General features: G+C 42.5%; 1 protein-coding gene across 2 annotated transcripts in view; it reads left to right on the top strand.

The window, feature by feature from the left end:
* The window catches only part of TRIM65 (tripartite motif containing 65), a 33370-nt gene that overhangs the window by 1823 nt on the left and 19031 nt on the right, over positions 1–12516 (top strand). For both annotated transcript variants that reach the window (XM_032211117.1, XM_032211119.1), the window contains exons 2-5: positions 1444–1539; positions 1792–2025; positions 8473–8638; positions 10098–10181. In XM_032211117.1, the coding sequence (XP_032067008.1) occupies positions 1444–1539; positions 1792–2025; positions 8473–8638; positions 10098–10181 (580 nt within the window). The remainder of the gene's footprint in view (positions 1–1443; positions 1540–1791; positions 2026–8472; positions 8639–10097; positions 10182–12516) is intronic.

Raw genomic sequence — 12516 nt, 5'->3', positions numbered from 1 at the left:
TTTCTTAGGTATCGGTTTCCATCAGTGGTGGGATTCAAAAATTTTTACTACCGGTTCTGTGAGCATGGTGTGCCTTGGTGGGCGTGGCAGGGGAAGGATACTATAAAATCTCCACTCCCTCCCCACTCCAGGGGAAGGATACTGCAAAATCCCCATTCCCTCCCAATCAGCTGGGACTCGAGAGGCAGAGAACAGATGGGGGTGGGGCCAGTCAGAGGTGGTATTTACCAGTTCTCCCAACTACTCAAAATTTCCGCCAGAACTGGTCAGAACCCGCTGAATACCACTTCTGATTTCCATTCTTTTCCACCCATATTGGGAACTTATGGTAAAGGTTGGGACCTCATAGTAAAGAAAACTATGTCCCTGCTAATGCCACATTTGTCTCAAATGCAACCAGGCAATTATATCCCAATGTAATATAATTAATTAGCTTAACAGTTAATAGTTTTCTGATGTGCTTTAAAGTATCTTAGGAAAGGTCCAATATGTAATGAAATTATATTTACTATATTTATGTATTTACTTCAAAGTATTGATGATTTAGTCTAGCCCCCAGACACTCTTGTGATCTAACCCCAAAATAGGATTAAAAATCAAAATATAAGAATAAGAAAAAGATATAATACAACAGCCAAATCTGTGATCATTGCCTATAATCAACTCAGGCCAAAGGCAAATTGGAATAGTACTGTGCAGATTTATAGTAGTTATTTTCTGAGACTGAATAAAAGGGCTCTTGGGCCTCTGAGGAAGGCTATCCAGAAGAGGCCTGTTGTCTGCTCCACAAACCATGCACAATTTGAAATGGTAATGATTTTGCTTTGATGCTCTCTCACAAGGGATATCATCCTGAATGTATGTCCAGATCTGAAGGCAGTGGTAAAATTCAATTTTCAAATTCAAAACTACCGGTTTTGTGGGCATGGCTTGGTGGGCATGGCAGAGGAAGGATATTGCAAAATCCCCATTCCCACCCCACTTCGGGGCCAGCCAGAGGTGGTATTTGCCGGTTCTCCAAACTACTCAAAATCTCTGCTACTAGTTCTCCAGAACCTGTCAGACAGAACCTGCTGAATTTCACTCCTGCCTGAAGGTCTTGCTAAATCCAAACTATTACCATTGTTCAGTATGAATGTGAGTGAACCCAATTGGCCTGTATACTATTAAGTTTTTCCTGAGCCCTTTCTGTAGCAGATAGCAATTCCAGGATCTTGGTCATCTTGTTTCAATACAGCACAAATGGCAGCAAGGTGATATTACCAGAGCTGTGGGACCTCTGCAAAAGATTACATGGGTAATAGTGCTTTGGTATGTCTCCTTAGATCTTTCTTCCAATGTGAATAGACCAACGTGAATATGCCAAGTGAAGTATTCTCTATAGGGCTGGAAAGGAAAAGCATGAAACAATTGCACATTTGAACTTCAAGTCTGCTTTGACAGGGGTCAATCAAGGAAACCTTGGAAGAAAAACGAAGAGAGGCGGAAAGAATTGCGGCAGAAATCCAGAAACTGGAGCAGCAGATGAACCACGTTACAGTGAGTCCTGTGGAAATAGTTTGTGCTTCGCCAGTGCACATTTTAATCGCTCTTATGGTAGCTGCTGAATAAGTAAAGAGGTTGTTCATTTCCTCCCCATTACTAGCTTGTGTCCACAGGGTAAAAGACAGTATCCCTTCCATTGTCTTTCCTCTGCATTTTATTTTCCTGCCATATGATGCCTTAAGAAAAGTGGACAGACGTTAGCTGCCACGAGGATAACTTGATGCTTTGAATGTTGGCTTTCTACAGGTTTTCTCAACGAAGTTCAAATCAGGAATTTTGCAAAAATTTGATCATCTCATGGAAACCCTAAAAGAATGTCAGAAGAAGGTGTCAGAGATGGTTACAAGTGAGCATGCTGCTTGGCTAAAGCAAATGCAGGAGAACCAGAACTGCCTACAGCATCATTTGGAGACTGTCACACAATACAACAGGACAGCGGAAGAGCTCCTGAGCTCTGCAGATGATGTCAAGTTTCTTGAAGTGGGTAAAAAATATGTGAGCTCTGTGCATTGGGAGAACTTTGCTGTCATTGAACGCTTAATACTATTTCTTGCCAAAATGTACAATTGAGATCAGGGTATCAAAAGCCAGAAACTTCAGAAGCCTCCAGTTTGGTGTTTTGTTTGTTTTTTACTCTGTACGTGCATTTGGAATGCTGAGAGCATGTTATGAGCACTAGCACAAATAGCTTAAAAGTAGCTGCCACGATAGGAATGTAGTTACTAGAGGATGAATTGGTGAATTTATTTCCTTTTTTTCCCTCTGGTCTCAGGACATTTCTTAGGATATCTTCCTTCCTTCCTTCCTTCCTTCCTTCCTTTTCCATTGGGACCATCCCTGCTGGTATGCAATATTCTTTCAACTTCGATTTTTAGATTATGATAACTCAGTGATCTTCCCCAATTCTTTGCCTTCTATTCTTCTATCCCCTGGTATTGCCACATCAATTATCCACATATTTCTTCTTTTCAACCACAGTTTGTATTTAGAAGTCCCACAATGTTTTAATCTGCTCATTTCCAACTATTTTTTTCAACTATGTGCTCCTAACATTTTTTTATTGCTGGCAAGTGATAATTTTTACAGATGTTTCAGTGAATCATTTTGGTGATTGCATTATGCTGTTGCTTATAATCAGCTTGTGTGTTCTTTTTACACTATATTATGGATGTTTACATTGGATTTAGCAATTTTGTCCATTTATTGAGTTCTTCTCAATGATCAGGGATAGGAAGATTTGTTGTTTAATGATGTTATAAGCGTCATCACAGGATGTAAGCTGTTTTAAGTAAAGCTGCCTTTTGCAATTGACTGATGTGATTTGTCAGTGCTGATAGCGTTCCAGTGGTGTTCCAAATGTTTAAGAATTGACCCCAAATTGTCTATTCCTATTAGTATTATTTTGCTTTCTTTTGCCACAGTTATTATATTTGCAGCCTTTATATTTTGTTATCTTTCTCTTCTCTTCTGCTGTCTCCAGGTATTTAAATATCCACTATCCAAATTCCTTTGTGTTCCTTATCAACAATTGTTAAGACTGGGGTGTTGTGTGGCAAATGTGTCTTTATCTTAATTCTAAAGTCTCAGAGCACTTTAGTTTAGTTTAGTTTGCTTAGTTTTATTGAGCTTGTATGCCGCCCTATTCCCAAGAGACTCAGGGCGGCTCACAATAAAAAAGGGAGGGAATACAAAAAATAAAATAAAAACAACAATTTAAAATTCTGCAACAGCCGTAACCTCGAATGGGGCTGGATAGTTCAACAGCCCCAGGCCTGCCGGAACAGCCAGGTCTTAACTGCTTTGCAGAAGTCCGGAAGGGTAGTAAGGGTCCGGATCTCCACGGGGAGATCGTTCCAGAGGGCCGGAGCAGCCACAGAGAAGGCCCTCCCCCGAGGGGTCGCCAGCCGACATTGGCCGGCAGATGGAATCCGGAGGAGGCCTAGTCTGTGGGATCTGATAGGTCTTTGGGAGGTAACTGGCAGGAGGCGGTCTCTCAAGTACCCAGATCCGATACCATGTAGGGCTTTAAAAGTAACGACTAGCACCTTGAAGCGTGTCCGGAGACCAATGGGCAGCCAGTGCAGCTCGCGGAGGATAGGTGTAACGTGGGTGTACCGAGGTGCACCCACAATCGCTCGTGTGGCTGCGTTCTGGACAAGCTGAAGTCTCCGAATACTCTTCAAGGGCAGCTCCATGTAGAGCATGTTACAGTAGTCCAGTCTTGAGGTCACGAGGGCATGAGTGACTATTCGGAGGTCCTCCCGGTCCAGGTAGGGTCGCAATTGGTGCACCAGGCGGACCTGGGCAAAGGTCCCCCTGGTCACAGCCAACAAATGGTGTTCTAAGGTCAGCTGTGGGTCCAGGAGGACTCCCAAATTGCGAACCCTGTCTGAGGGGCGTATAATTTCACCCCCCAGCCTGAGAGATGGAGTAGGTAGCCAATCTTTGGGAGGGAGCATCAATAGCCACTCGGTCTTGTCGGGATTGAGTGCAAGCTTGTTCGCCCCCATCCAGACCCTGACAGCCTCCAGGCACTGGCACATCACTTCAACCGCTTCACTGAGTTGGCACGGGGCGGACAGATACAACTGTGTACCATCCGCATATTGGTGGTATTTAGTCCCATGTCGACGTATGATCTCACCCAGCAGCTTCATGTAGATGTTAAATAGGAGGGGGGACAGGACCGAACCCTGCGGCACCCCATACTTGAGGGGCCTAGGGGTCGATCTTTGCCCTCCGACCAACACCGACTGCGACCTGTCCGAGAGGTAGGAGAACCACCAAAGGACGGTGCCTCCCACTCCCACCTCCTGCAACCATTGTAGAAGGATACCATGGTTGATGGTATCGAAGGCCGCTGAGAGGTCAAGAAGCACCAGGATAGAGGAGTGACCCCTATCCCTGGCTAGCCAGAGATCATCGATCAGCGCGACCAAAGCAGTTTCCGTGCTGTAGCCAGGCCTGAAACCGGACTGAAAGGGATCCAGCTAATCGGTTTCATCCAAGGACCGTCGGAGTTGAAAGGCCACCACTTTCTCAACAACCTTCCCAACAAAGGGGAGGTTGGAGACTGGGCGATAGTTACTCAAGATGGCTGGATCCAGAGAAGGTTTCTTCAGGAGGGGTCTCACCACCTCATCCTTTAGGAGGAGTGGAAAGGATCCCTCCCGAAGAGAGGTGTTAATTATCGTCTGGATCCAGCCACGTGTCACCTCCCTGCTGGTCGAGACCAGCCAGGAGGGGCCCGGGTCCAGTATACAAGTGGAGGCACTCACCGCTCCCATGGCCTTGTCCACTTCCTCAGGAGCGACAAGTTGAAACTCGCTCCATAAACTCCGCTCAAGACCTTCCCCTGGTACCTTGGCTGGCACCGTGCAATTGGAGTCCAGGTCTGTCCGAATCCGAGCGACTTTATCCGTTAGAAACTGAACAAATTCCTCAGCTCTACCTTGCAAAGGGTCATCCGTGTCCCTCCCTTTCAAGAGGGAGCGGGTTATTCTAAACAAGGCGGCTGGGCGCGATTCAGCGGATGCAGTAAGAGCGGCAAAATGCGCACATTTTGCCGCCCGTATTGCCACGGCTCTGATATAGGCTCTCATCAGTGCTTGGTCTGACTCAGATTTACTGGCCCTCCAGCGGCTCTCTAGATATCTCTTTTGGCGCTTCATCTCCCAGAGTTCCTCGGTAAACCAAGGGGCCCTCCTGGATCCGCTGCCTCGGAGAGGCCGTAAAGGTGCAATCCGGTTTAGAGCCCCCGCCGCCTCTGTATTCCAAGCAGCGACTAAGGACTCCACTGGACTGTGGACGAGAGTGTCAGGTATTTCTCCAAGCGCCGCCTGAAATCCCATAGGGTCCATCAGGCGCCTGGGGCGGAACCACCTAATCAGTTCCTCCTCCCTACAGTGGGGGATTGGTTTCCGAAAGTCAAGCCTTAGTAGGAAGTGATCAGACCATGACAAGGGCAAGATCTTAATACCCCTCAATTCTAGATCACATCTCCACTGCTCCGAGAGGAATACGAGGTCAAGTGTGTGACCTGCTGAGTGAGTTGAACCCCGGATTACTTGGGTCAAGTCCATGGCTGTCATGGAAGCCATGAACTCCTCCGCCCCATCAGAGTGTTCACCAAGCGAGGGCAGGTTGAAATCCCCCAGAACCATAAGCCTGGGGAACTTGATCGCCAGCTCGGCTACTGATTCGAGGAGCGAGGGGAGGGCTGTTGCAACGCTGCTGGGAGGAAGGTACGTTAACAACAAGCCCACTTGACCCGCAAGGTCCAACTTCACCAACAAGGACTCACACCCGACAAGCTCTGGAGCAGGGATCCTACGAGGAACTAATGACCCTCGGATGATGATGGCCAGTCTCCCACCCCTTCTCTGAGGTCGCGGCTGATGAAGCACCTGAAAACCTTCTGGGCACATTTCAGTGAGGGGGACTCCTCCCTCCGGGCCCAGCCAGGTTTCAGTAATACATGCCAGGTCTGCCCCCTCGTCTATTATTAGGGCCCGGACGAGGGGAGCTTTGTGAACCACAGACCTGGCATTTGGCAACAACAGCCTGAGACCAGGGCCCTGACCACTCTTGCCATCTGGCCTTGGAGTGGAACTAACAGGGCCGGAAGGGGGGATCGCTGCGACGTAGCGGACCCTCCTTCCCTGGTAATGGCTAGCCCTGAAGTTCCCGCCATACCTGCCCCTCCCTATCGTGACCGTAATGTTCCGGCCCACTCCTGCACGCATAGACCCTGTTTCTTTCCCCCCCCCCCGTAGCCTCCGCTCTCTCCAGCAGGCCATTAATCTCAAACATTCTAGGACGGGAGATAGGCCTGGGCCCCCTACCACTTCTGCAATGGCACTCAGTGGAGGAGGCACCCGGTTGCTCTCCCAGTCCCCTCATTCATACACAGTCACTCACTCATCCAGTCCCCACAAGTCAGTTAAAAATTATAAAATACAATGACAATAAAAGATAAAGTGGGCACAAACATCAAACATACATCACATACATACCACATACATATCCCATACGAAAGAAAGAAAGAAAAGAAGAAAAGGAAGATTGCGCAGCTGTTAAGAAATGTGCAAGTTCAGGTAGTGCAAGTAGTTCTTAACGTTTAAGATGATTAAAATGATTGAAACCCAGCAATGGTCCAAAGGAGACGTACAGGGCTTCTTCATTTTCTGTTACTTTGTCTGTTTAATAACCCCACCAGTTCTTACTTACAGGCAAATTTATTTTATTTATTAAACTTATATGCTGCCCCCCTTGCCAGAGGCAACTTACAAACATGGATAAAATTCACAATGAAACATTAAGCCAATAAATAAAGGTTTTAATTTTTTAATTGAATTAAAATGAAATTAAGCAGGATGGAGAAGGACGGTGCAAAATGCAATGATATTTTTTGCAGGTATTCCAATGCACCATTGTTGCTATATTTTTGTGCTGTGTTTTGTAGTCAATCTGTGAGATCCTCTTGCAGCTGTTAACCAGGTGGTCCATGGTTTATTCAATGTCTTTGCAGATTTGGCATTTGCTGTCTGTTCTGCCTTCTCAATTCTGGTTTCATATGCATTTGTTCTGTTGGAAGAAATGTCCTTCTGGGTTCAGTTCTAAGTGTGGAAAAAGACACTGAATTCATGGAAGTTGCTTGGAAAGAAGGTTTATTGATGATGGGCAGGACCACATGGTTTGAGGTCTTGGGGGAAAAGGGAAGAGATGCTCAGAGTGCCCTGATTTTATGCCCTCTCTGGGCTTTTGAATTTGAGCTTGTATTCTGATTGGTTATCAGACTCCATGGGGCCATGCAGGGGCAACTCTGTATGCTGTCCTGAGTCCCAAGCTTGGTTGAGCCTTGCTGGATAATGTAATCTTCCCAGGTACCATGTGGTGAGATGGATAGAGGGCTTTGGGCAATTCCTACTATGTCTGTGCCTGAAGGAGGTAGATCTTTGCTATGTAGAGTAGACTGGCTCAGGTCTTAATGGCCCATTGACAAAGGTGTGTGAGGGTTAGGATTAGGATCCTGAGTTCTGAGTTCCTGCCTCTGTTAGGAATATAATTCTAACAGTTGGATTGGCAATGTATAAATCATGTAACAATGCTATACCTGTTTTTTAAAACATACTGTAAAATGTGATTGGTTGCTGTTTTTCCTCAATCGGCCATAAGAGGGAGCCAGAATGACTGTTAGCTCTCTCTGTTCATTAGATGCTGGGCTGATCTGATCTGAGTTCGTGAGCTATTGTAAGTTTTGCAACTGTTAGCAAACTTTGATTACTGGACTGATTATATGATACTGGACTATGTTATTTGGATTATCCCTTAACTGAAAGACATTGATGACTGACTGTCTTATCCATGTATGACTTGGACTGTTTGATGGACTCTGATACCTCTATTTCCATGAAAGTAAAAGCCTATTTAAACTGCAGTGTCTCTGTATGCTGGTTTGTGTGTTCTCCAACACAACTCTCACAACGCTTCACTGAACGTGCTCACTCTCCCAATGGGAAGCTTACCTAACAGCCTCCCTTTTAGGGGAAATATTCTGCCCTTTTAATATTTCCTAAAATATCTCATTTTTCTAGGAGAGGGGTGGGTACTAACTTCCTACAGTTCTTAAGGTTTGATCTTGTGTAGACTCTCATTATTTTTCTTCAAATTTCCTGCCTCTAGCCATTACCAAGTCTTGTTTTCTCTGCTTTGACTGCTAGTTGTTGTTGTTGTTTTTTATGTACCGTCTGTGTAATACTCTTTTCTGTTCTTTATTTTGTCTTTCTTATAAATCAGTTTGGTTTCTTTGGTATTCAGTAAACCTTCATGGTGTAGCTTTGATGCATGTTCTTCACTGTGCTCTTTCGATATTTTAGATTATCCATCTTTGCTCTAGTGGAATAATTATTTCCTATTTTTTTGCAGGAGCAACATCTCCTTTCTCCACCTACTAAACTGGAAGTTCCTCCAGTCATTCAACTTGACTTGGATAAGAATGCAAATACCGTCGCCAAGTTCTTCACCGAATTCTCCAGGCTTTTTGAGGCACTTCAGTCAAATCTTTTGAATCCACAAGCAGGTGGCAGAAAAAGTAATTATCAGGCTGTTTTATGGGCAATGAGAAAATTGGGTCACACTTGACAGGTCAATTTCCTGGCCTATCTATAAGAATCTGATTGCACATTTTTAAAAATCTCAATCTAGCCACATCCAATGAAGTGAGTTGCAGCTCAGAAAAGTTCATGCCTCTGAATAAAATTTGTTAGTTGGAAAAGGAGCTACCAGATTTCTCCTTATTTTGTGCTACCTTAGACAAACATGGCTTTCCTCCAATGTCTGGCAGGTACATGAAAAAGTATATTACAACAAAGTAGGGATTGGCAGCTTTGTTGATGGTAGAGGCCACACTTTTTGTAATGGCCTTTGTGTCATCAAGGCCAGAGCCAACTTCTTTGGCTCTAGTTGTTTCCTTTGCAAAGAGGCTGAGTGAATTTAAGGAGTGGAATCTGTGCTTTACAGTGACTTAAGCATTTTTCCCCTTAAGTCTCACGGGGAAAAGAAAGCATTGGACACTTTGAAATGTTTGGATTGGTAAAAGAGAGAAATGAGTACTTCCACACTAAACCCTTTATGTCCTCACCCCACAAGAACAGAATACGAATTTTAGCTCTGCTCATTTAGGTCTGTTCAGGAGGCTGCAAAAGAAGCATCAGGAGAGCTACATACATGCACTAATGTTAACTGCCTGCCACAGCTGTGAAAAAAATAATTTTGAATATAAATTTTTGTGTTAGGCAGTGCTGTAAAAATAATAGAAAAACTGTTTTGATTAACTTCTCGAAACTTGATTTGTATAGTAAGAGTATTCAAATTGATGCCCACTAGTCTGCAAAGTCCAGATCACCTAAGCAATTTTTGAAATTTTTAAAAAATGCAATTTTTTACAAAAAAAATGTAGAGATAGCAACTCACCAAGATTTGTCACTTTAAAAAATGTTTAGTAACTTTCATATTCATATATTTATTGCCTCTTTTTCATTTGCCATATGAAATACGTCACGTTTCTGTTCTTTTTCCTAAGTGATTAATATAATCAAGGATGGGATTCTTCCAAAATTGCGGATTTTGTTGATTTCAAGTTTGTTCTTGTTCAAAGCTATAAACACGTTTGTGCATTGAAAAACTTTTACAAGTGTTATTTAATCATTCAAAACTTTTTAAAAAATTCCTCACGTTTCCACATTCCAGGGACTCCCCCCCCCCCGAATCAACCAATATTGTTCCAATGGTTGCAATAGAAATTGACCAACTAGTTGCCTGAACATGATATTATGGGCTAAGAAGAGAATGACTAACCCAGGTCACCCAGCTAGCTTTCATGTCTAATGTAGCACTTGAACTCACAGTCTCCTGATGTCTAGTCTGGTGCCTTAACTACAAGACCAAACTCTCCTGTTATTTTTAATAGCTATATTCTATTACCATTTGGAATTTTTTGATGTTTGCTTTCTTCCTGCTGTTGAATTTTTCTTCCCTATTGCATTGTGCAGTCAGACTTGAGCCAAAGGTATTTGTGAAGAGGATGCCTGAACCTTGTCTTTCAGAGAATGAACTAAGGACAAAGCTTCTAAAGGGTAAGAAAATTGGGTTGATAAGTGGGGTCTCATTCTTTAATATTTTATTTTTATTTAGAAAATTTTTTTTTATATATATATATATATTTTATTATGTTTTTCATTCTATACAATCACATATTTACTGTGCTTAATCAGGGCATATAACATTGAATAATAAACACGACCCTCACTTATATAGAAAATGCCCCCTACAATACAAACCCAATATACCACCTTGGCCCACCATACACCCTCTTTCAACCCCCTCCAACTTTCATTCTTCCTTCTCACACACCCCTCTACGCCTACTTCCCCTCCCCTTCTTTCTAACCCTAACCCTATCACTCCCTCTAATCCATTCCCTCCCTCCCTTCTCCTCCTCCTCTCTCTCACCCTCTCCACCCTCCTTCTTCTTTCACTCGACTCTTTCCTTCGGTATATTTCTATTACCTTCCAGTATATTCGGTTTGTTCTGTTTTTGCACTAACATTAAAAAAACACAGTATACAAATGCAGTCATGGAATTTAACACATATTGTATTTCCCCCCTCCCCCCTCCCCCTAAATCCCCACCTCCCTTCCCTCCCCCCGACTACCCAAAGACCATACGTGGTATAACTTTTGGACAATCACAGTCTAAAATATCTCTACATTGAGCCCAGCTTCTTACTGTTACCCAAATTTTAAACAATTTAAATTGTTACTGATACTAAGCATAAGCTATCTGGAGTTTCTTAGTCCCATATTTACTTTTTATGTAATCTATCCATTTTTTCCAGTCTCGTTTATATCTCTCGTTTGAATGTTCTTTGAGATATGCTGAAATTTTGGCCATTTCGGCTAAGTTCATAACTTTCAAAGTCCATTCTTGAATTGTAGGTAAATCTTTCTTCTTCCAATACTGCGCCACCAAGAGTCTTGCTGCCGTTATTAAGTACAGAACCAAATTAGTCTCTAGTGCTGTAAAGTCAATACATATACCCAGTAGAAACAACTGGGGGGTGAATTTTATCCTTCTTTTGAAGATGTTTTGCAGGATCCACCATATTTTTATCCAAAATGCCTTGACATTACGACATGTCCACCATATATGAAAATATGTAGCATCAAAAGAACCACATCTCCAACATTTAGGTTGAACATTTGGATACATAGAGGCAAGCTTTTTAGGATCTAGGTGCCATCTATAAAACATCTTATAAAAATTTTCTCTCAAGTTTTGTGCTTGTGTAAATTTCACATTTCTTACCCAGATTCTTTCCCATGTTTCAAGCATTATTGGTTCCTCAATATTCTGAGCCCATTTTATCATACAATCCTTAATCAGTTCCGTTTCAGAATCCATCTGTATTAGTACATTATATATCCTCTTTATATGCATTGAGCTTTGATCTCTTATTTGTTTAAACAAATTATCCTCAACTTTTACAAAGCCAATTTTTTGATCTGTTTTCCACCTAGCCTGTAGTTGACCATACTGAAACCACGTTTGAACTACCTTCTCTTCTTTAAGTACCTCTAAAGATTTTAGTTGCAACACCCCTCTTTCTGAAATAAGAAGTTGTCTATAGGTGGTTCTATCGTGTTTTTGTTCTACGTTCATATTTTCAATTGCATGTCTAGGAATTGCCCACATGGGCAATTTATCATTTAATTTATGTTGATATTTTTTCCAAACCCGCAATAAAGCATTTCTTAAGATATGATTTTTAAATTTCTTATCCATTTTTTTGTTAAATAACAGGTAAGTATGCCAACCATATAACAAGTCATATCCCTCGATATTCAAAATTCTGTCATTAGTTAGATGAGTCCAGTCACTAATTGCAGATAATGCCACTGCATCGTAGTATAATTTTAAGTTAGGTAATTTCAATCCTCCTCTTTCACGTGCATCTTGCATTATTTTCATCTTTACCCTCGGCTTCTTTCCTGCCCACACAAATTTGTTGATACCCTTCTGCCATTCTGAAAGATTCGCATCTCTTTTAAGTATTGGTAACATTTGAAAAAGAAATAAAAATTTTGGTAAAATGTTCATTTTTACTGCCGCTATTCTACCCATCAAGGACAAATGCAGTTTCTCCCACCTTTTCAACTCCAACTGTATACTATGCCAAAGTGATTCATAATTATGCTTATATAATTTCCCATTTGAGATTAAAATATTAACTCCAAGATATTTAACTTTTTTAACTACCTCACATCTTAGCATCGCCCCCAGTTCTTCCTTCTGTTTGATAGTCATATTTATAGCTAATATTTTGGTTTTTCCTAGATTTATTTTAAATCCCGAGACTTGACCATATTGATTGATCGTGTTCAATAAGACCCTACTAGATTCCTGCGATTG

This window comes from Thamnophis elegans, chromosome 2, assembly GCF_009769535.1.
Source record: "Thamnophis elegans isolate rThaEle1 chromosome 2, rThaEle1.pri, whole genome shotgun sequence".
In the NCBI taxonomy this organism is placed as follows: Eukaryota; Metazoa; Chordata; class Lepidosauria; order Squamata; family Colubridae; genus Thamnophis; species Thamnophis elegans.
Note: the sequence above shows the minus strand (reverse complement) of the source record. Positions and strands in the feature narration are given on the sequence as shown.